Here is a 24,869-nt window from a genome sequence, read left to right on the forward strand (position 1 = left end):
GATGATGAATAAATATGTATGAGCGCTTTGTAATGAGGGGGCCTTTAAAACAGCCGCTCATTGCGCAATCACATCTTTTGACATCTGGCGCGATTCTACGTTTTTGTCACGCAATATTATATAAGGTAAACAGACTCCTCCCTCAACATGACATTCATACAGTGTCTTTTTTTCCCGAGCAATGGCGTGGCTCTGTAGTAAAACACCTGCTTGTCACGCAGAAGGCCTGGTTTCCACTCTCACTAGAACCTAAGATTTTAGATGTGAAGCATCTTATAGCGGAGTTCAATCCAGTGATGGTGGTGGTGTGCGGCGTGACCACCCTTACTGCGCATCCGCGAACCTTCTCCACTTCACATCTCCACTCCATCTCTCCCCTTTCCCTCTCCACATCACCTCCCCCTTCCCTGTGCCCCTACGCTTTCCCCCTCTCATTTCCCTTTCCCACCTCCTCGATTTCCTCTCTCCACTCCTCCTCCCCTTCTCCCTCTCCCATCCCCTACCCCCTCCCCTTTTCCCTTTCCCTTCCCCTCTCCATTCCCCTCTCCACTTTCCCTCTCCCCTTTCCCCCTCACCACTCCACCTCTGAAACGCGGGCTCTACATGCCGAAACACTGCTTCGCATCGCCTCATGGTCCCCTTTAGCGGGAGATGGTGTGATTTTTTTGTTATTTATTTTATTTCAATCTGTTAATTTTTTCGTCATGGACAACGCTAACTTTTCGCTCACAACCAACGACGCCGACACCAAGGCTGACGCCGACGTTGACGCTGAGAACGGAATTTCTGCGAAACGAGCTCTTTAACGCTATCGCGCTAGGAGCGCTAGAATGTAGCAACATTGGTTTTAATCTGTCACACAAACAGGCTGGCGTGATGACTGAGCAGCAACTTTCAGGTTTATTTTATGCTGATGATATTCTCTTAGTTGAGGACAGCCGAGATGATATACGGCGGCTGTGGATATATGCGGAAGGGAAGGTGAAGCTCTAGGACTAGGATTTAGTGTAACAAAATGTGGATTGATGGTATTCAATGATCCCAATGATCAGGCGGTGTCAATACGGGGCCAAGAGGTACAGAGGGTAACCGAACACAAATACCTCGGAGTATGGATAAATTAGGGTGATAGGTACATGGATGTACAGGTAAACGCCTCAGCGGCAAAGGCAAAGAGGAACGCTGCAATAATGAAGCACAAAGCATTATGGTGACACAATAGGTACAAGGTGGTTCGAGGTCTTTGGAAAGGTGAATATTTCCGGAGCTTACATTTGGGAACTTAGTGGTGTGCATCAAGACAGGGGTGAAATCAGGACTGTATGTGAATCAAAGAACTGTGGGACGCCTCGCATTGGGCGTTCACGAGAAGACGACAAATGAGGCTATAAAGGGCAGCTATGCGATGGACACGTTTTGAATATAGAGATGCTCAGAGCAAAATAAGGTGCGATCCGTCTAAAAGAAGGAAATTTGAACCATGAGCATACTCTTCAAAACAAATTGAGGCCCAGCTTGTAGCCAAAGCCTTTTTCTCCGTCTCATTGTACCAACCTTCCGTGAATGTGAGTGACCGCGACGGAAAGGCAAGTGGGCGAGGCCCCGCAGAAGGTTGCTCTTGAAGCTGGGACGGCGCTGAGACCAATGGAGCGGGCATCAGCTAATACTGTAGTCTTGTATGACATGTCGTACTGAGTAACGCAAAGGCCAGAACAGAGCAGCTTCTTGAACATCGATAAAGCCGACTCTTGAGCGTGGCCCCAACTCCATTCAGACGCCTTCAGCAGCAAAATTTCGTTTCGGGGCTGTCAACTCTTCAATGCATGGCAGGAAGCGTCCAATGTGATTAACGAAGCCCAGGAGGCGGCGGACACCTGTGACACATTGCGGCGCCGGCCTGGCCTTGATCGCAGACCCCAATATAAATGACGCTGCTAGCTGCTAAGGTGCAGTTTTGTGCAGTTGAGTGCGGCCCCTGCGTTCTTCAGCCGATTGAGAACTTTTTGCAAGTGACAGTCATGTTCCGCGTGAGTCCTGCCGAAGACGAGAACTCTCCCTTGAGCGTGTGCCGAAGTGGTATCGGCGGGCGGCTGCGAACGAACAACCAATTAGAACGACGTCGCATTTGGTTTCAGCTGGATAGTGTAAGCCTCAAGAAACTTTCCAAGTCCTTCCAAAAGGCGTGGTTCGACACGCAGCTGAATGGACTGGTTCCGAGCCTCCGACACGTTGTCTAGTAACTTGCAGGCACCCAGGGCTTGAATCACTGGGAGGCCTTGTAGAGGAGCTGTGTTTGCCCCCATGACGTAAAGCTTCTGCTTCACAGACTTTACAGACCGTTATAGTCGTTGCCTATTCCTGTCCATTGTTTTCATTTTTTTGTGTTTTCAAAATTGTTTCCATTTCTTCGTTTTTTCAGGATGTATCTTTTAGCCACTGCATCTGAAGTGTTTTTGCGCGACCATTCCATGATCATGTTGGAAACAAAGACAGCCCTAAGGGGGTGTGTCGCTGATATGAGTTCCACGATGCAGGCGTAACTAGAACACGTGATGATGCGACTTACGTTGATATAGGCTCGCTTTGAGATTCCATAATAAAATAGGAAGTTTGCACCCGTCCTGTGTACATCTCTTCATTGTCTGTGTTTTTTTAGTGCAGCCATGGATTATGTTTACAGACTTACCGCACCAAGAGAGTGTAAATTCCCTAAACTAAGAGGATGTAATTGCCCGGCCCTTTCGATTCGCTCTGCGAGCCCTCTAGGTTGACAGGAATGCCAGGGAAACCCGCTTGGATCAACCGAGACTTCGGCACTAGAGTCAACTATGAAAGACAGGGCGCGTCCATCGAGGAGAACATCAATAAACTTTGTCTTCGCGCGATGGCGCTCCAAAACGGCGTGCATCTCCGCTGAGCTGGCTGCGGGTTTCCGCTTCAATCTCTCGCCTGCTTTTTTAAAGCGGATCTATTTTTTCCAGCCGTCTATCGTCATCCGCGAACAGAAAACCATCATCATCATGAGCCTCCAGGTGCTATTTTCGTCCTCTTCATACTCTTGGCCCTCTTCTTCAGCTGCTGCTTCACTCTCAGAACACGTGCCCTGAATTGTCCAGCGTGGGAGGGAATAACTCTGATGGGTTAGAGAACCAGTACAGAGGAAAAGCAAGAAAGAGTGAGAAAGAAAGAGAGCGAGAAAAATTCTTAACGAAAAAAAATTCTTTGACGAGGCATTGTTTGCATCTCTGTGCCCAAGATCCGAAGGCGAGCATCGCAACCGCTTGGCTACACAGGCAGGCTAGCAGCGGATAGCATAGCCTTGTAAAGTATAGTATAGTATAGTATAGTATAGTATAGTATAGTATAGTATAGTATAGTGTAGTATAGTATGGTACAGTATGGTATAGTATAGTGAAGTAGTATAGTATACCAAGCTAGAGTGTGGGAAAGAAAACTGATGGTAGGAGGGGAGAGAGTAAAGCACAGCATAGAAAGAAAACGAGAGAAATAGAGATAAAAAAAGCAAAAAAAACAGAAAAGAGAGAATCAAAGAAAGACAAAGAGAGAGAGAGAGAGAGAGAGAGAGAGAGATACGAAGAGGAAAGGCAGGGAGGTTAGCCAAGCTTTGGATCGGTTGGCTACCCTACACTTGGGGTGGGGGAAAAAGATAGACAGAAAGGGATGAAAAGAAAGAGGAAGCGAGAAATAGGGGGAGAAAAAGGGAGTAAAGGAAGCAAAGACACAAGAAGCGGGAAATATAAAGTGATAGTATGCGTTTAATGGTTTAGGTACGGTGAGCGCCTTAGAGGCGGGACAGCAACGGGACAGCAGTCAATTCCCAAAAACGGAGCCAGCACGAGCACCAACCACAACAACCGTCTTCTTCATCGTTTCTCTACGCATTAACCGTATTTATCACTACAATCACTACCCGGTAGAAAAGGAGCCATCCTGGCGACCTATGGCACAGGTAATACTGGTGGGTCGTAATGAGGCTTCGATCGGTCGACGTGAACAGTCTCGCGCCCGCGGCACCGTTGATCCGTAGGTGGCTGAAGAGGCTCAATAACGTAGTTGACGGGTGAAGTCTGGCGTAGGACCCGGTAAGGACCGTCATACTTAGAGACGAGCTTTGCAGAAAGGCCGGGAGCAGATGAGGGCACGCGAAGCCACACAATTGTTCCAGGTGAATATGACGAAGGAGATAAGTTTCGATCATGAGAGTGTTTCTGGCGGGCCTGGTCGTGCGGGGTAAGCGAGCGTGCGAGCTGCCGACATTCTTCGGCATAAGTGGCGGCTTCGACTATAGTCGTAGTTTCTGAGGGGTCTGGTCGGTACAGAAGAATAGTATCCAAGAACGAGGAAGGTTCCCGACCATAAAGCAGGAAGAACGGAGAAAATTCCGTAGTAGATTGAATGGCGCTGTTGTAAGCATACGTGACAAACGGCAGTGTGCGGACCCAATTCGTGTGGTCATCGGAAACATACATGGAGAGCATGTCGCCAAGTGTGCGATTGAATCGCTCGGTCATCCCGTTGATTTGCGGGTGATATGCGGTAGCAGTTCGATGGACAACGTTACATTCGCGGAGGAGTGCTTCTACGGCTTCGGATAAGAAGGAACGTCCGCGGTCACTGAGTAGCTCGCGAGGCGCACCATGCCGAAGAACGAGCTTTCGAAGGATGAACAAGATGACGTCACGCGCTGTGGCCTCTGGAAGCGCGGAAGTTTAAGCGTAGCGCGTGAGGTGGTCCACAGCGACGATCACCCAGCGGTTGAGATCTGGTGTGTACGGTAGGGTACCGTACAAATCGATCCCGACGCGGTCGAACGGCCGAGAGGGACAAGGCAGTGGTTGGAGTGGCCCTGTGGTCGTGTGCAGAGAGCTCTTCCGGCGTTGGCACTTGGAGCATGAACGGACGTACTGCCGAACAAAGCGGTACATTCCGCACCAGTAGTATCGAATCCGGAGGCGTGCATATGTCTTCACCACACCAGCGTGGGCGCATTGCGGATCCGCGTGAAAGGAGGCACAGACGTCGGAACGTAGACGACGAGGGATTACCAGCAACCATTTCCGGCCATCCGACAGCTAGTTTCGGCGGTACAGGAGGCCGTCGCGGATTTGAAAGTGGCGAGCAGTGCGTCGAAGCGAGCGGTTGGTAGTACGTGGAGACGCCTGAGACAGATACTCTAGGAGAGAGGCTATCCATGGATCCTGGCGTTGCTCAGATGACATGTCGGCATGTTCAAGAGAAGAACAATCGCAGCTGGAAATAGACGCAACAGCATACTCATGGGGAAGTGGCGAACGAGAAGGAGCGTCGGCATCCGAATGCATACGGCCTGACCAATAGACGACACGGATGTCATAATCTTGAAGACGGAGCGCCCAACGAGCTAGGCGACCCAATGGGCCTTTTAATGACGACCACCAGCACAAAGCATGGTGATCAGTCACGACGTCGAATGGGCGGCCATATACGAAAGGTCGAAATTTCGTGATTGCCCAAACGATGGCAAGGCATTCTTTTTCCGTGACTGAGTAGTTCTTTTCCGCTTTACTGAGAGTGCGACTGGCGTAGGAAACGACATACTCGTCGAAGCCAGATTTACGCTGGGCAAGAACAGCGCCGAGGCCTACTCCACTAGCGTCCGTGTGAATTTCGGTTGGAGCATCCGGGTCAAAGTGGCGTAGTATAGGTGGGGATGTCAGAAGATGGCGTAAAGAGGCGAATGCTTTGTCAGAAGCGGAAGACCACGCCGAGATGTCTTGGTTGTCGGCAAGTAGCTGTGTGAGTGGGGCGATTATTGTCGCGAAATTGCGCACAAATCTGCGAAAGTACGAACAGAGGCCTATGAAGCTACGGAGTTCTTTTAGTGTAGACGGCCTGGGAAAGTCGGCGACAGCGCGAAGCTTTGCAGGATTGGGACGGACACCATCCTTGCTGACAAGGATGGTGTCGCTGGCGTGCGGCGAAATTGCACGTCTTAAAGTTCAGCTGCAGTCCCGCGTCCGCAAGGCAAGTGAGGATGCTTGCGAGGCGACTGAGGTGGGAGTCGAAATCCTTCGAGAAAACGACGATGTCATCCAGATAGCACAGGCTCGTGTTCCATTTTAGGCCTCTTAGGATGTTGTCCATCAGACGTTCGAAGGTGGCAGGCGCATTACAGAGGCCAAACGGCATCACGTTGAACTCTTACAATCCGTCCGGAGTTACAAACGCAGTCTTGGGGCGGTCGGCTTCATTCATAGGAACCTGCCAGTAGCCCGATCGAAGGTCTAAAGAAGAAAGGAACTCCGCTCCTTGCAGGCAATCGAGAGCGTCGTCGATTCTGGGCAGCGGGCAAACATCTCTTCGCGTGATCTCATTAAGACGCCTATAATCAACGCAGAATCTGATGCTGCCGTCCTTGTTTTTCACCAGCACAACCGGGGAGGCCCAAGGGCTGTGTGAAGATTGTATTACGCCATGTTGAAGCATGTCGCTCACCTGCTCGTCGATGACCCGGCGTTCAGCGTGAGAGACTCGATACGGGCGCTGGCGCAAAGGTGCATGGGTGCCGGTATCAATGCGGTGAACGATGGCAGACGTGCGGCCCAAAGAACTTTGGTTATGATCGAATGACGTTTTGAAGCGATCAAGCAGCGCCAGGTGTTGGGTACGCTGAGCAGGGGGGAGTTGAGAATCAATCGATGGAAGGAATGCCTCGAGAGATGGAGTGGCAGTGGTATCAGAGGTAATGCTGTTGACGTGTGAGTTGTCGAGCCATGAGGCAGGTGACTGGAGTAAACAGAAACTATTTCCTCAAGGTGACCTATGGGTTCGCCGCGGAATAAGGTGGCTGGAGAAGAAAACGGGTTCGTGATATAGATGGCGCCGCAAGAGTTTTCTATAGTGACAACTGCGTATGGGAGAAGGAAGCTCTTGCGAGAGCCAAAGGCTTCGGAGGGTGTAAACAGGGCAGTGACAGAGGACGCGCCGTCGCAAGAGAGTGGCACAAGAACAGAGGACAGAGGAGGAATGTGAGTGTCCGCAGCGACGACGACTCGAGAAGATAATGCCTGGTCAGAGGACCCGTCATACATCGGCGTTTGACACAGCGGCAGTTCACACATCGTTGACAACTCAAGTTCGGCACGCGCACAGTCAACGACGGCATGATGAGCGGAAAGGAAGTCCCAGCCCAAGATGATGTCATGCGAACATGGTGAGAATACGACAAATTCAACTGCATACAAAACGTTCTGTATGACTAGCCGAGCTGTGCACGCCACAGAAGGTTGGATGTGGTGCGAAGTTGCCGTACGGAGAGAGACGTCGGAAAGCGGGATCGTAATCTTCTTTAATTTGCAGCACAGTTCACCACTCAGCACAGACACAGCAGCACCAGTATCAACGAGCGCTTGCACAGCTACACCATTAATATACACGGTTATTTCGTTGGCGGGTAGAAATCGAGGCCTTGAAGTTTTCGATATGAGCGCAGCTCTTGTCTCGGTAACTGCGACGGTTAGTTTTCCGCTGGGACGGGTGGCGGTCGACGAACCATAGGCGAAATGGAACGGCGCCTTGGAGAGGGTGACCTGTGCCTGTCGAAGCCGCGACGACTTGATGATGACGTGTCCGACGTGGGGTGGAAGGAACTCGACTGAGGTGGCTCTGTACGATAGTAGCCGTAACCTTCTTCGCCAGCACCTTGGCGGAAATCACGACGACGACAGAAGCGGGCGACATGGATAGAGAGACGGCAGGAGTAGCAGATCGGCCTGTTGTCGGGTGTGCGCCAAGGATTAGAGGACGGTGGTGCGGAACGGCGAAAAGGAGGCGGGTCCGGGCGTACAGGCGGACTTGTTGTGTAGAAGGCATTATTCTGTCGAGCAGGGTCCGTGACAAGTGGTAGCAATAGCGATGGTCGTCTGGCGACCTCAGCGTATGTCAGAGGTGCGGAGGTAGGCGAATGATGGTAGGGGGAAGGCAGAGCGTCAGAGACTTGCTCCTCTATCGCTTGTCTGAGCGTTGGGGTCAGCGTATGCGCACTGGCTGGAACGTAAGGCACAAAAAACAATTGTCGCGCCACTTCTTCGCGGACGAACTGTTGTATCTGGTGCATTAACGCGGTCTGGTCGGTAGAAACAGCGCCAACGGTTAATGCAGACGTTGCGGCCGTGTTGAAGCTCGGCTGTCGCGTAGAAATGCGCTGTCTTCGCAGCTCGTCGTAGCTCTGACAGTACTGAGTTACCTCTGCGACTGTTTGGGGGTTTTTGGCAACGAGCATGTGGAAGGCGTCGTCTTCGATACCTTTCATAATGTGAAACAAGGTGCTGCGCGAAGTAAACACGGACAAGGAAGTGAACGAAGACGGGCGCAGACTCGCGACTGAATTCTATTGAACAACGAAACGCACATTTATACGACACAAACCGCAAAATCATCTATGCGCATGCGAGGAACCTGCTTTCATTATCGTACAATGTTATGGAGGTATCACTGACGCAAATGTCTCTTTTTTTCTTGATGAAGAAAGCCTCGGCAAGCTCACGTGCCAAATGGTTCTGACTACGCTTCAAAATTTTTGTTATTCCCAGCAAAGGCTGGTACGGTTTGCCACAGGCAGCCGACGGGCATGCGCTGCAGTGAATAGGCAAATTAGAACCTTGTCCGTTCTTTATCGAAAGCTAGTGTTCCCTTAGTCGTTCATTTATACACCGGCCCGTTTGGCCGATGTATACTTTCCCGCACGTCAGAGGGATTTCATGTACCAGGCTGTCATGTACCAGGTGAACACATGACTTTTCCAAGGCTCCCTTCAAACAAAACATGCCAGCCTGTACATGACAGCCTGAACATTCAGATTGCCAGGTTGATGAATGCTGGTTACCCTACGGCAGTCGTGGTTGCTGTGGCGGAGAAGCTCCTCCAGAGGTACAAGGCTAGTGCGACTCAGGGGTGTCGAAGTCGTGAAAAAATGCGACCGGCAGTTGTCCCCTATATCCATAGGGTGTCGCATAACCTGAAGAATGTTGCCAACCGTTATGGTGTGCCGGTGGTGTTTTCTGCCCCATGCAAACTGGCGTCACTATGCCCCCGCATCGCCTCTGGAAATAGGAGCGTGCAAGCTTGCACTAGAAGCCACGCCACTCAGTTCGTCGAGTGCTCGACGGGGGTGGTATATGAAATCCCTCTGACGTGCGGGAAAGTATACATCGGCCAAACGGGCCGGTGTATAAATGAACGACTAAGGGAACACCAGCTTTCGATAAAGAACGGACAAGGTTCTAATTTGCTTTTCACTGCAGCGCATGCCCGTCGGCTGCCTGTGGCAAACCGTGCCAGCCTTTGCTGGCAATAACAAAAATTTTGAAGCGTAGTCAGAACCAGTTGGCACGTGAGCTTGCCGAGGCTTTCTTCATCAAGAAAAAAAGAGACATTTGCGTCAGTGATACCTCCATAACATTGTACGATAATGAAAGCAGGTTCCTCGCACGCGCATAGATGATTTTGCGGTTTGTGTCGTATAAATGTGCGTTTCGTTGTTCAATAAAATTCAGTCGTGAGTCTGCGCCCGTCTTCGTTCACTTCCTTGTCCGTGTTTACTTCGCGCAGCACCTTGTTTCATGATGTACGACCGACTCGCCCAGCAACATGCATTATTGAAGTACCTTTCATAATGTGCCGGATTTTGTCAGTATCAGACATGTCTGGATCGATACGACGGCAGAGGTCCACAACATCCTCGATATATGACGTGAAGGTCTCACCAGACCACTGCGCGCGGCCGCGCAAGCGCTGTTCGGCGCGGTGCTTGCGAACAGCGGGTCGTCCGAATACTTCCGCGAAGCGTGTCGTAAACGACGACCAGTTAGGAATGTCAGCTTGGTGATTGTTAAACCACAGCTGTGCCACACCCGCGAGATAGAAGTGAAGGTAGCCAAGCTTATCGGCTTCATCCCACTTATTGTGCGCGCTTACTATTTCGTATGAAGATAGCCAGTCTTCGCCGTCTTGCTCGTCGGAGGCGTTGAAAATCACCGGATCCCGCTGTCTTGGCATGCCGGAACAGGTAAGAGATGGAGTTGGGGTAGCAGCTTGCTGGGCCATGCCGTCAGGAATTGACAAGGCGGGGGGTAGAGTCCGAGAACGAAGTTCCAGGGTGAAGTACCCCGCACCTCCACCAGTTGATAGTATGCGTTTAATGGTTTAGGTACGGTGAGCGCCTTAGAGGCGGGACAGCAACGGGACAGCAGTCAGTTCCCAAAAACGGAGCCAGCACGAGCACCAACCACAACAACCGTCTTCTTCATCGTTTCTCTACGCATTAACCGTATTTATCACTACAAAAGAAACATATAGTGAGCTAAGAAGAAGACAGAAAAAATAGTAAGACAGAAAGAGAAAGAAAAGAAAAAAGAATAGATGAAGAAAGAAAGAAAAAATAAAGAGAAACAAAGAAGGCCGCCCAGCTGCGCACTTCCTTCAGGCTTGGCACCACTAGTGCGTAGCTGAATTTTTTTCTTCATGTAAACCACTTCAAAGTGGCCATTTTGCCGCGCAAGCTGCTGGACGCACGGCGAGCTGGGCACTCCGAACGCGGATGCGACGCACGCCCACAGAACGGGCAAAGGCATATAGGCTTACCAAGCGACGCTAGCTTCCCTTTGTGCATTCACGCGTCATCCTAATGGCTTGCTTGAGTCAACGCCCCTTCCAGCGTTAAATTCGGGCTCCGACAGAGCTGATCCAAAAGCTTGGGGTCGAGCTACCCAACGATAAAACGATCTCGGACAAGCTTCAATAGTCGACAATGCGTAGCTACCGCGCTTTACCATGGTACGGAGCGCGGTGAAAAATGCATCGGTGCTCTCATCCGGTTGCTTCGTCCGATGGCGGAAACGGGTAGACTTGTACTACAACCCGTTGAGCGGGTGGACGAAGTCCTCGGTGAACACCTTCTTGACAGTTGCTTCATCCTTTGAGTCCGCTTCTGACAGCGTTGTCGGAAGGAGAACTGTTCTCGCTTACAGCCCCATGCAGTAAAGCATGGACAGGGCCTGAAGTTCCTGAGCTGCAGCAGAAAGTCCCGTTACGCTGCAGAAGTCCTCGTACTGAAGGTGGCAGAGTGCGTAGCACGGCTCCAAGTCAGGGCTGAGCAGAGGCGGTGACGGCAGCGGCGTCAGTCATGGTGATCCCGCTTCTGCGACCATGTAGTGGGTTGTGCCGCAAGCACGAGCGACGCAAGAACGAAGGACGCACCAGACCGCCTAGTGAGCAACTAACCCTGAGACTTCACTCTCAACCAAGCATGTACGAGGGAAGCAGTGTGGCCAACTGGTGGCTCATGCACACACTAGTTCCCTTTTGAAAAATCCGGATAGATTTCCTTTTTATAGTTGTACAAGTGCAGGAGGGCAACATTATTTCTTCATGAAGAGCCGTTCAGCCTGCGCCCTTCCTGAGAACAGATATCCCATTAATAGTCTTTGTTTATTATTCCCCATGCGCATATGCATTATCATGCAGGAAACACACGTTACCTCGTCACGGCTTAGCAGTTGTACTGCTGATAAACGAACGTACAGCGGTGAGCACTCTTAGGGTGAACACGCGAGCGCGTGGCCGACGGCTCTGTCGGCGCCGCGTAACGGTCATCGGTGGAAACATTGCGCATGCGCATCATGCGTTCTACGAAATACTCTTTCCACCGCGCGCACGCAAGCGTATCCCCGACAAGTATATCTATGACGCAGCGTGCGTGGTGGAAAGAGTGTATCGCAAAGCACATGCTGCGCATGTGCAATGTTTCCAACGATGGCTGTTACGCGGCGCTGATAGTGCCGTCGGCCACGCGCTCGCGTGTTCACCCTAACAGTGCTCACCGCTGTACCTATGAAAGAACAAATGACTTCGTGTATGTTAGCCAAAACCTCGGTGTTTAACTCTTCGTTCCTGCGATGATGAATAATTTGAGAATATCGTAGGTACACTACCCAAAAGGAAAGTGCGTACAAAGCAGTCTAGACTGGTCCACAAAAAAAATAACCTAAGGTTATTTCGGTAAGTACCACCATTGAGGCACAGTTGGTTTTATAAGTAACCGAATAAATTATGCGGGTTAGAATACTTGGCGCACAGATTCATCGTGGCTCACAGCGCGACAAATGCGTCCGTCGTCCGCGTTAGTCGCGCTGTTGGCCACGATGGATGCATAAATTGCGTTCTCCATAAGAAAAATAATTGTCCCGAAATAAGTGATGCTCATGGCACCGTTACTAACGTATTGGTCAGTCGTTCCGTTGTCTTTGTAATCTCGAAGCAGAACCGTGGGGGCTAGGACAGAAGCTCTCTTCAATTCCATGGAATGCTGGTACTCAAAAACTACGACTTTCTTTTGGTCGTCCTCTCGGTCTTCATACACGATGGGATAAACTGTGACGTAGTCCACACTGGGTCGATTTTGGCTCGGAAAGGCTGAAAATAGATGCAAACGCGAGAAAGCTGTGAGATTTCATATTTAAAAAAAAAATGAGTATCTGTTAGTTAATTCGCTTCTTATGGCACAGAAGCAGGTGAGGCTATGCAGCGCCAGTCACAAGGTGTTAAGTAAGGAACAACAATATGATGCAGTTATAAAGCTTATTAACCCCTTAACTGCTTTGGACGAGCTCGGAGAGCTCGTCCTGCCCAAACTGTCCCCAAACTGCTTTGGCCGAGCAGAGCTCGTCCTAGCGGAATAGGTACACCCCTCTAGCGTTCAGGACAAGAGGCGCTCTTCTACAGCTTAGATTGCGTGTAATCCACCAGATGGCAGCATTTACTTGGCAATTTATTTTTCTCCTGCGGAAAGTGTGCGGTTTTTGTATGAAAAGATGGCTTGCGGTGGCGGCCACCCATGCATAACTGGCTCGTCAACACGAAAAAGAGGCTTTTCATTTTCGTCATCTTCTTCGAGTGATGATCATTCGGATACAGATGTTTATCTTGTGTTCGGAAGTGAAAACAGCGAAGGCGGTGAATTGAGCATCTGCTCCGGTGATGATGAAAACAGCTCGGAAGCGAACATCGCGAGTGCTCGCCAGTGGATCTTGCTTGATGCGGACAATCCTCCTCGCTTTCCATTCTTGGCCATTCCAGGCAAGACTTTCAACTTGTCATTGCCAGATGACCTTATGGAATATATTCAGCAGTTTCTTCAAATGTGCTTTATTTGCTCTCGGAAACGAGGAGAAAACGGGAAAAAATTGAGAAAAGCAACTCGCTTTTGGTGCAGGAGCTGCAACAGGCCCCCTTGCGTTATTCCGTGTTTTGATTTGACTAAGTATGTGGTACAAATATTTTAACACGAAAGTGTTTTATGCCGGGGTCCACCAAGATTTCAATGACGTATTTCCGTCACGGAAATGAGGTCGAAAAAATTTACACGATCAGATAGCAAAGGAAAAAAGTCCCGTCAACGGGCGTCGAACCCACGACCGCTCGGTCCGCAGCAACAGATGCCGGGTACGCTATCCACTGCGCCACGGTCACAGACTCCAGGGACTACAAAAGCGCCTTTTATATCTACCATTCTCCTGGTCGGCGGGGTGGTGTTGCTTTCTGGGAGCGGTAAAGTAAAGTAGTTCGTCATTACTGTGGCCTCCGCGATTAACACCTGCAACGCGTTACACGTCCGTCCCATTCGGTGCGTTTTCAATAGAAGTTCAATTTTGTCAATGCCTTAACACACCGCGAGGTGGCGACCTTAGTCCAAGCGTCATAGAAGCGTCGGCCTCATTCATAGCATTAAGCTAATCCAAACCAAAACTAGCTCTGCGACGCGCGCCTGCCTCAACTGGCTGTAACACCGCGTTCCCCGCTCATGCGCTCGCCCCGAGAAAAACCGCGGCCGGAATACCGGGGCGGCACAACGCGCTTTGCGTTTCCCTCTAGTCCGGCCGTTGTGTTCAATCGCATTTTAACATGCCGCGGGATGGCGACCAAGTTCTGCGTCCAATATGCGACACTCTTATGGCTATCACACCTCGTTCTCTGAATACGCTTTCACCGTTAAAGGGGCCCTGCGACACTTTTGCGACTGCCTTATTTAGCACCGCAAATGCGTGTAGTTATGAATGCCGAGACGAACGCAAAAAGAATTATGCAAATTGGTGCACGAAAAGTGAAGTTATTAGTCCTCAAAGTTCAAAACTCAAGCAGACGACGACGAGAAACGTTTTTTTCGGATTTCACTCTCCCGCTGACGTCAAAGACCGGCTCCAATCACCGCGCGCGTCTTATAAAGACATACCGGAAATGTCACCTCATGGTGGCCTTCACACAGTACATTGCTACACCTCTTTTTGACGGCGTTGTTACCATGCTTACGACAAACCACGTCCGTCAGCTAGCAGACCCTCCCATGATTTGTCGTGTAGTGCACAAAATGAGTCTGGAAGACCTAACAGACCTCGAGCGCGAGCTCTTGCGACGCAGTGATTGCTTGCATGTCGTGCACGCCATTGCAAATTTAAAGTGCGTCGCTGAGCCCCGCGCAACGCGAGGATGGCTCCATGGGCCCATACGAAACGCTAACGCCCGATGACGCGGAAGGCGTCGGCCGGTAAGCGTTTAGAATTTTTTTTTTCCTTGACAGCACCGTGCCGAACTGAGCGTTGCGTGTTTCGCAGGTGCCGGTACGGTGCCGGTGGGGCCGGTGTCGCTCGATGCCGCAAAAGACAAAACGCGGAAGAGTATCGTTTGATTACCATTCCACAACGCACCTAGCGTCGTGTTCGTTGTTTTGAAAATATATCAGTTAGAAACAGGAATAATTTGTTTCTGAGAAAGCATAAAAAGGGGTTTTGCTCCTCTTAGACCTCCGTAGTATGGCCTAGCTACCACCATATGAATATTGCACGTCACGTGTCGCGTCAAGCCAATCAAAAACGGTCTTTGTCGTCACTGTCACATGACATCACGTCACTTCCTGTAACAGAAATAGCCGATGTGTGTCGCCATAGTGCGAAATCAAGGTAGTTTATCCCGTGAATTAAAATTATAACCGCTTCGATTTCGGCGTTGCCACTTGCGCAACAATATCGGTGCATTCCACAGTGCCAGAAGAACCGATGAAAAAGACATGCTCAAATTGTGTCGCAGGGCCCCTTTAACTACTGCAGCTGCCACAAGGGCTTGTTTAATCATTTAACATGGACGTTAGTCGTCAGGATGGAGATGTACCACCAATCATCAAACTGGGTGCATCCACGTTAAACGGTGCTATAGGCACCGTGCAGTCGAGTTCTCACGTATGACTGCAGCGCCAGAACGCACAGCCTAGCGGATAAGGAAGGCAACGTTGAAACGGCCCAGGGACAAAATGAAACGCGATGAGAGTCTCTCCAACTCTGCATGAGTGTGCAGACTGTGGCTGGGTCAGAAGGGAGACGCGTGCGAGCGTCTGTTTTCTACCTGCCCCTAGCGGCCAATGTCAGCCAACTTGAGGCGGACCACAGCGAGCAACGCAACTCGCTCTGGTCAGTAGACGGTGCCTATAGCTGCCAGACATCAATATACATTGTGCAAACTCTCCTATATCAATGTACAGTAAACATTCAGTTACTTCTGTAAGGGCACGCTTTACTTTCGTGTTATTGCGATTCCTATGACGGAGGGATCAACCATCTTTTTTTCAACACCGACAAGCTGCTTTTTAGTACAATCAGATTCGAATTCAGCAATAAAAAAATAGGCACTTTTGGTTGGGAAATTTTCAAAAAAATAAAGCACTTAAGGGGTTAAAAAGCCACATTCTTTTATAACGTTGAGCAATTCAGACAAGGGTACTAAAGGATGATCTCCTAGAAGCAGAGTAGGGTGCACGGGCGTATGTACTAGGGGGCAAGCAAAAGGGGCGCTCCTCCCCCCTTCCTCACACACACGCTTTCGACAGTAGTCACTGTTGGCTGCGCACTGAGAAACCATCAACTGAGGTGACACAACCATCACTGAAATACATAATGGCATTTTTCCTGCGCTTCTGTGGCGTGCATATTGTCCCCCGTGTCTCATGACCACGCACTGTAGGTTCTCTGCGGTGCTGGCCACCTACGCGACCCTTTCGCGTTTTGCGCTGCAGCATAGCAGAGAAGGCTACCGCTGTTGTAGGGGCGCTTACCGTTAGAGCACTCTGTCATGATTTTATTGTGCTCTGCCTGGCCTGAAATTTACATTATAGACGAGGCAAATACGGACAGGAACGCGTAAACGTTTTATAGACCGAATCCGATCAAACGCTCTTCCTGTTTCAGGAAATTCATTTTATTCTTTATTGGAAAGGAATAGCATGACCGCTGCTCTACATCAAACTTGGTATGAGTCGATAAGTGTGCAGAGCTGTTGAGTGTTTTACTTGGACCGCATTGGGGGAGCATAAGAATGTTTTCGCTTGAGTTTCCGATTAACTTGCTTGGCCTTGCCAACGTTTTTAGATTAATCTAAAAACATCGGCCTTGCGTCTTTAACGTGCCCTTTAATCTAAGCACATGGGTCTCAAGCATTCTCGCCTTCATCGAAAGTGCGGCGGCCGCGGCCGGGATTCGACCTCGCGACCTGGGTGTTCTGAACTAAGGAGGCTGAATTGACAACCGGGCTAGTTGGTCTTTAGTAATCTCGAATGTTATTGTACAGGGCAAAATACAACGCGGACGGCAAAGAAGCACACACGCTCAGAGCTGTTCATATTTCTCCCTCTCTTGCTCTCTCTCAGCAAGAATGAGTTCACACAGTTGTACACGCGCACAAACAGTTCAACATCGTTATACTATACAGTTGAAAAGAATTATTATACTCATATGAATCCATCTCGCCAGCTGCTATAAGTAACCGCTGCGAGTGTGATCGGCGGGCAGCCTTCTTGAATCACGTTCCGAATGAGACACTCTCCGGCTAATTAAAAAAATGTTTAGGCATTACTCAGCATAGTAATACGCTGTTTAGAGTGCATACGTCATTTTTACACCGCGAGATTTCCCAAATTTTTGACGTTGTGTAACAAACACGCGATTTTAAGGCACACCGAAAATTTTTGACTGATGGCGGAGGACCAATTACCAAAAATATGCCGTATTGAAGTGTATTCTCTTATTTTTTATGTAGTCGTGCATGAATGGTCATTAGGCAGTAGATCATTTTGAGGTCATCTGTTGCATCGCGTTACGAGCAGGTGCTGTGTGCATAACCCAGAAAATTTCGACCAATCATAAACGGCTAACGACCAATGCGGAAGGAAATAATGCGGATTAGGTTAACGTTATAATCCCCCCCCCCATTTTTTTCAAAGAAAATTTGTGCTTAAACCGTTTGTGTAGGAGTATTTACTTTGAGTGGCTGGAGGGCCTTCCAAGCAAAGTAGGGAACAGCGCAATACAAGAAAGTTAAAACAGGACCAGCCCTGACCCTGTGTGGTCTTTCTTGTCTTCGTTGTATTCCGCTGTTTTCGACTATGGAGCTCGCGTGCTGCAAGCAAAGTTGCAAATACAAATACGATGAGCATATAAAATGTAATACGTCTTTATCACCACAAATTCTTACTTAAAAAGAACTCGTGGTTGTCATGTTAACAATAATAGTAATATAATAATAGTAATATTATGAAAAATAGAACGACTATTTCGACTAGGAGCAAACAAGACAAAATATAGGATATGCAAACCTGAATATTTGCAAGAAAGCATAGTACTAATTACGGAAAAGAAAAGGTGCAATCAGTGCTACCTACATTAGCAAAACTACACGTTAACGAAATTTAATTGAATGATACAGAGCTATACTTCTAAGGAGGCCGCCATCGACATAATTGCATTCATGCATTAAGTTGTGTGGGTAATACATAAAAGCTGTTGCTCGCAATACTATTGCATGCATAACACGTAGTATATATATGGTTGGCCCAGTGCATGCTACGTAGAATTGACTGTACTTTTTCTAGAATGATATTACGCACGGCTGTATGAAAGATCACGTCAAATTGAGTGCGAATGATTGATGTTGACTTCTATCCTCTCACTCTCTCTCTTTCTCTTTATATATGTATATATATATATATATATATATATATATATATATATATATATATCTATATATATATATATATATATATATATAGTCACGTGGTCGCGACGTCGACGAAGGCAGCAGTCAGCACGTCCGGGATGAAACTCTTTATTAGGCCGAACTTTGACCGGGAGACTGAAGTCATACTGGAGCAACACACTGATAGCGGCGAACAGAGCATCGACCGGCGTTCAAATGACAAGCGGTAAAGCGCGTCGGCTTTTATACAGGCGCTATCAAACTTTCCAGCGATATCGCTGGTGGCGGCGTTATCTCTCGACAAAGCTGGAAGAATCGCGTTCGGCGCGCGATCTTAACGGCAGGTTCTAAAACAATCGCGAAGCTTCTTACACATCGCGGTGCGGCCTGCGCAACGCGTGACCACAGTCTTTGTGGGTGACGCTTCAACTCATGAAAAATAAGACACGCGGCAATGCCCCCCTCTGAAAAAGCATCATCCCGATGCTTAAAAACAGAACATGAATGCATGCAATACTAAAGAAAACTATTAAAGCAAGCACACATTAGAGCCTTCAGGTGCGTTAACGAGCATAGTACGGTTTAAGGCGCACCACATGCACGAGCTCGGGTCGAGCTCGGCGCCTGTGAGAGTTCGTGATGCCGTCGGGTACAACCTCGTAGTCGAGTGCTTGTTTATTCTTCGTTTGCCCTCTACGGTCCGAAGTATCGTCGAAGAAGCTTCTCGCTCAGTCCGCGTCGTCGTATTGGCGTCCATACGCAGACACGGTCGCCGGGCTGGTACTCCACGAAGCGTCGTCGAAGCTTGTAGCGACGGCTGTCGGTGTGCTGCTGGGTCTTGATGCGCAGGCGGGCGAGCTGTCGAGCTTCTTCGGCACGTTGTAAGTAAGCGGCGCCGTCGAGATTGTCTTCGTCGGTGATGTTGGGTAGCATGGCGTCGAGCGTCGTCGCCGGGCTCCTTCCGTAGACCAACTTGTACGGCGTCATCTGCGTCGTTTCTTGGACGGCCGTGTTGTGAGCGAAGGTCACGTACGGAAGAACGGCGTCCCACGTCTTATGCTCCACGTCGACGTATATGGCCAGCATGTCGGCGATGGTCGTATTTAGACGCTCGGTGAGGCCATTGTTCTGCGGGTGGTAGGTGGTGGTGCGGCGGTGGCTTGTCTTGCTGTATTTAAAGATCACCTGAGTTAGGTCCGCAGTAAAGGCGGTACCTCTGTCTGTGGTGAGGACCTCTGGGGCGCCGTGACGCAAGGCGATGTTCTCCACGAAGAACTTGGCTACCTCGGCGGCACTGCCTTTGGGCAAGGCCTTTGTCTCCGCGTAGCGGGTGAGGTAGTCAGTTGCTACGACGATCCACTTGTTGCCGGAAGTCGGCGTCGGGAATGGCCCCTGTAGGTCCATCCTGATTTGCTGGAACGGCCGGTGAGGTGGTACGATTGGCTGTAGAAGTCCCGCTGGCTTAGTCGGAGGTGTCTTCCGTCGCTGGCAATCTCGGCAGGTCTTAAAGTAGTGGGCGACGTCGGCAGGGAAGCGTGGCCAGTAGTATTTTTCCTGTATCCTCCCGAGCGTGCGCGAAAAGTCGAGGTGGCCAGCCGTCGGGTCGTTGTGTAGGGCCTGCAGAACTTCTGGTCGCAGTGCCGAAGGTAGAACGATAAGGTAGTTCGCCCAGGCCGGAGAGAAGTTCTTCGTTACGAGGACGTCGTTTTTCAAGAAAAATGACGCCAATCCCCGCCTGAATACTTTCGGAACAACGGCGGTCCTGCCCTTGAGGTATTCCACAAGACGCCTGAGTTCCAGGTCGGCTTGCTGTCGTTCAGCGAAGTCGTCGGCACTTATTGTTCCCAAGAAGCAGTCACCAGCATGGTCGTCCTGCGGCGGTGCGTCGACGGGGGCACGAGACAGGCAGTCGGCGTCGGAGTGTTTTCGTCCCGACTTGTAAACGACGGTAATGTCGATTTCTTGAAGTCTTAGGCTCCACCGTGCGAGGCGACCTGAAGGGCCCTTCAAGCTGGCTAGCCAACACAAGGCGTGGTGGTCGCTCACGACTTTGAAGGGCCTGCCGTATAGGTAGGGGCGAAACTTAGACGTAGCCCAGATGATGGCAAGACACTCTTTTTCTGTTGTGGAATAGTTACCTTCTGCTTTGGATAGAGACCGGTTAGCATAACTGATGACCCTTTCCAGTCCGTCGGTCTTCTGCACAAGGACGGAGCCGAGTCCTACGCTGCTTGCGTCGGTGTGGATTTCCGTATCGGTGTATTCGTCGAAATGCGCAAGTATCGAAGGCGTCTGCAGGCCTCGTTTCACTTCTTGAAATGCCTCGACTTGCGCCATTCCCCACTTGAACTCCACGTCGCTCTTCGTGAGGTGAGTCAGTGGCTCGGCGATCCGTGAAAGTTCCTTGACGAAGCGTCTTTAATAGGCGCACAAGCCGAGAAATCGGCGTACGGCCTTCTTGTCGGTTGGCGGCGGGAAGGCAGCGATGGCAGCTGTTTTCCGCGGGTCGGGGCGAAATCGAGATTTGCTAATGACGTGGCCTAAGAACAGGAGCTCCTCGTACGTGAAACGGCACTTTTCTGGCTTCAGGGTGAGTCCGGAGGTCTTGATTGCTTGAAGTACAGCTTCAAGCCGCCGGAGGTGTTCGTTGAAGTTTGAGGCAAACACAACGACGTCGTCCATGTCTTTTCTCAGTCTCTCTCGTCTTTTCTCGGTCAGTCTTTTCTCGGGCAGTCTTTTCTCGGTCTCTCTCGTCGACTTCGATTTGCTACTAGCCGGCCTTGAGGTCCATCGACGAAAAGTACTTCGCGTTGTGGAGTCGAGCCAGGGCGTCGTCTATGCGTGGGAGAGGGTACACGTCCTTCTTTGTGATTTTGTTAAGGCGACGATAATCAACGCAGAAACGTAGGGTCCCATGCTTCTTCTTCACTAACACCACAGGCGACGCCCACGGGCTGTTGGACGGGTGGATGATGTCGTCGTGTAGCGTTTCGTCGACTTGTTTCTTAACAGCCTCCCGTTCCCGCGTCGAAACCCGGTAGGGACTCTGACGAAGTCGTCGAACATTTTCTTCTGTTATAATGCGGTGCTTAGCAAGGGGCGTTTGTCGGACCCGCGATGAAGACGAGAAACAGTCCTCGTATTCCTTGTAAGCTGTTGTTGTTGGCGAGGGGGAAGACTTGGGTTTACGTCAAAGGGTGGCTCAGGTATTGGGGTAGTCGTCGTAGCTTCGTCAGAATCTGAAAAGGCAAACGCATCGCTGACGGCCAAGATTTATTCGATGTATGCAATCGTCATGCCCCTGCTCAGGTGTCTGTATTCTTGACTGAAGTTCGTTAGCATCACGCTTCCTTTTCCTTCATGCAACCGAGCAATGCCCCTTGCGACGCAATTGTCATGGTCTAGCAGCAAACGCTGATCGCTCTCGATGACACCTTCGATGTCTTCAGCGTTTTCGTTGCTGACAGCAATTATGACAATAGAGCGAGGCGAGATGGTAACTTGTTCCTCGAGCATGTTCAGGGAATGTTTACATAGATTCGTATCCGGCGGTGTCGTTTTGTCCGACGATAAGGTTATCGACTTGGTTCTTAAGTCGATGACGATGCCGTAATGGTTTAAGAAGTCCATGCCAAGTATGACGTCCCTGGAGCAGTGTTGCAAGATTATGAAACTCGCAGGATATATGCGATTATTGATTGTGACTCCTGCTGTGCAGACTCCAGAGCGCGTTATTAGATGGCCTCCAGCGGTACGGATTTCGGGGCCTTCCCAAGCAGTCTTAACTTTCTTCAACTTTGTGGCGAAGGGCCCGCTGATGACGCAATAGTCGGCTCCATTATCGACGGCAGCGGTGACGTTGTGGCCGTCGATGAGAACGTGGAGGTCGCTAGTTCGTCGTCTTGCGTTGCAGTTGGGTCGCGGCGCAGGGTCATGGCTGCGTGGGTTTGTTCGGCTGCTTCAATGTTGCGTCGTCGGGTCTTCTTCGGTGCGCGAAATCTTGTCATCAGGATGCTGTCTGCTTCGCGTCGTGTTCTCAAGATTTCGTCATGGCGTCGTCGTCGGGGGCGGAGGATCTTCGGTAGTTCGTCGTGCAGCAACCGCACCTCCATCGGTTGCTGCCCTTAGTTTTCCGGATACGGACTAGGCGACCGGCCCCAATTTGGGCCAGTGTACTGCCGGCGGTGCGGTGACAGGTAGCGGCCTGGCGACGGAGAGCGGGAACGTCGTCGTTCTTGCCACTGTGTTCCGGTGAGGTAGTCGTCGATGTCGCCAGGCCGTCCGCCTGCCTGCGGGCGCGACGCGTTGACGGCGAGTCCGCGTAGCCCCATCTGTCGGTACTGGCAGCGGCGGTACGTGTGGCTGGCTTCCCCGCAGTAGTATCACAGCGGGTGGCTGTCTGTGGACGTCAAACGTCGGTTTTCCTCGGCGTGTATTGCTGGCCGGCTGGCGGGTTGTATGACGTCGGTGGCGGCGGCGGTGGTGCCTGGCGGAGGAACTGCTGCGGCGCGGTGTCTTGACGTGGACGATGAGTGGGGACGTTGCCTCGGGCTGCAACAGCGTAGCTCATTGCTTGCAGCTGCGGCTGCGCTGACTCAGGGATGCCCAGCGACTGCTGGATTTCTTCTCGGACGATGTCTGTGATCGAGACAGCTTGAGGCTGGCACGACGGGAGCATTCGACGAATTTCTTCGCGCACTACGGCCCTTATGGTCTCGCGCAGATCGTCGGAGCAGAGTGATTGAATATCTGCGTAGCCTGGCGTCGAGCGGCAATTAAATTGCTATGTGCGAATTTCCAGCGTCTTTTCAATTGTCGTTGCTTCTGAGAGCAATTCCTGAATGGTGTTCGGTGGGTTTCTCATCAGCCCAGCAAAGAGCTCCTGCTTTACTCCTCGCATGAGGAAACGCACTTTCTTTTCCTCAAACATGCCAGGGTCTGCGTGACGGAAAATACGGGTCATTTCTTCCGTGAAGAGCGTGAAGTTTTCGTTGGGGAGCTCGACGCGAGTTTCAAGCAGTGTGTCGGCCCTCTCTTTCCGGACGACGTTAGTGAATGTAGTCAAGAACTTGGTTCGGAAAATGTCCCATGATGTTAGAGTGGCCTCTTGGTTCTCGAACCACGTCCTAGCGGCGTCTTCTAAGGCGAAGTAGGTGTTGCGGATGATTGCGGCCGCGCGGCAACAAGCAGGAGGACAAAGAGAAGAAAGAAGAGGTAGACACGAGCAGTGGAATAAAGGAGATAGAATGCTTGGTCTAGGGCTCGGGTATTAATTACGCGACAGTAGGCATGGCGCAGCTTGTCTTCATTGTTCCAATGGTTGAAGACTGCGACTCGGTCGTATGTTTCGAGCCAGCTTTCAGGGTCCTCGCACGATGAGCTACGGAATTTCGGCGGCTCCGTGGGCTGCTGAAGCAGGAGTGGTGTAGGCTGTACAGGTGCTGTCATCGTCGCTGTGGTCTAGGTCGGGATCTTGGTCCGCCGGGTCTTTTCAGGTAAAGGCCCGTACTCTGGCCGTAGACCTTGTTGTCTTCGGCTTGCTCGCTGCTCAGGGTTGCCGTCGGTGTCTTCCTCGCGACTTGGGCTGGGTTCACGGCTTGACGGGGGCATCCGGTACATGAAAGAAGCAGCACCTCCGCTAGATGTCACGTGGTCGTGACTTCGACGAAGGCAGCGGTCAGCACAACTGGGATGAAACTCTTTATTTGGCCGAACGTGTGGCCGGGAAAGTGAAAGTCATGCTAGAGCAATACACTGAGCGGCGAACAGAGCGTTGACCGGCGATGAACTGACAAGCGGTAAAACGCGTCGGCTTCTATACAGGCGCTATCGAACTTCCAGCGTTATCGCTGGTGGAGGCGTTATCTCTCGACAAAGCTGGAACATTCGTGCCCAGACGTACTTAAAATGTTCGATTTGTGAAGAAATTGGCAAGAAAATTCAGCATTTTACCACGGATTCCGGGCTTATCGAGGTCTAGTAAAATTCTGTGTCTCCAAGTTGTATCATAAGCCGTCTCTAAATAAGAAAAGTCACAATTTCGCCACAAGGGTGAAGCAATGAATGCGATGTAACAAAGGCAGTGGACACGGGGCTCGAGCAAGAGAGAAGAGGAAGATGACATACTGTGATCGCTGACCTGCTTCGCGTTAGCCCTTGGGCAAAGTAAACCACTGCTTCGTCAGGCCAACTCCTGTCTGCAAAACGCCCCATTTGAACTGGTGGAGGTGCGGGGCAGCACCTGGTCCTCACCCTGGAACTGCTGGAACTTCGCAGCCGGACACTACGATGACCTTCCGCGATGAATGATTCTGGACCGTCTCAGGGCACTCCGGACCCCGCGCCTGCACCTATCTTCTGCCCTGGCACACTCAGGCAACGTGATCCACCAAATTTGGCGGTACCGACGACCAAGATGTCGAAGATTGGATTGCCGAGTACGAACCGGTGAGCGTTTACAACAAATGGAACGCCAGCGACAAGCTCACAAATGTGAACTTTTACTTGACCGGTGTCGCGAAACTGTGGTATAGAAATCATCAAAGAGATTTCTCTACCTGGTCAGAATTCGCACCAACTCTTACGGAGGTCTTTGGCCGTCCTGCTCTGCGTCGACTTCGTGCTGAAAAGCGCTTGCGTGGCCGCGTACAGCGAAAATATAAAACTTTCACAAGCTACATCGAAGATGTGCTCTTCCTCTGCAAGCTCGTCAACTCGACTCGGGACGAGGCAGGCAAGATCAAGCACATCATGAAAGGCATCGATGACGGTGCATTCCAGATGCTTGCTGCAAAAAT

The 24,869-nt window shown here is 50.7% G+C and overlaps 1 protein-coding gene across 1 annotated transcript in view; it reads right to left on the reverse strand.

Annotated features, from left to right (window-relative positions):
* The window catches only part of LOC119395686 (uncharacterized), a 299,084-nt gene that overhangs the window by 237,129 nt on the left and 37,086 nt on the right, over positions 1-24,869 (reverse strand). The window contains exon 2 of the mRNA XM_037662688.2: positions 12,278-12,471. Coding sequence (XP_037518616.1) covers positions 12,278-12,471 — 194 coding nt within the window. The remainder of the gene's footprint in view (positions 1-12,277; positions 12,472-24,869) is intronic.

This window comes from Rhipicephalus sanguineus, chromosome 6, assembly GCF_013339695.2.
Source record: "Rhipicephalus sanguineus isolate Rsan-2018 chromosome 6, BIME_Rsan_1.4, whole genome shotgun sequence".
Lineage (NCBI taxonomy): Eukaryota > Metazoa > Arthropoda > Arachnida > Ixodida > Ixodidae > Rhipicephalus > Rhipicephalus sanguineus.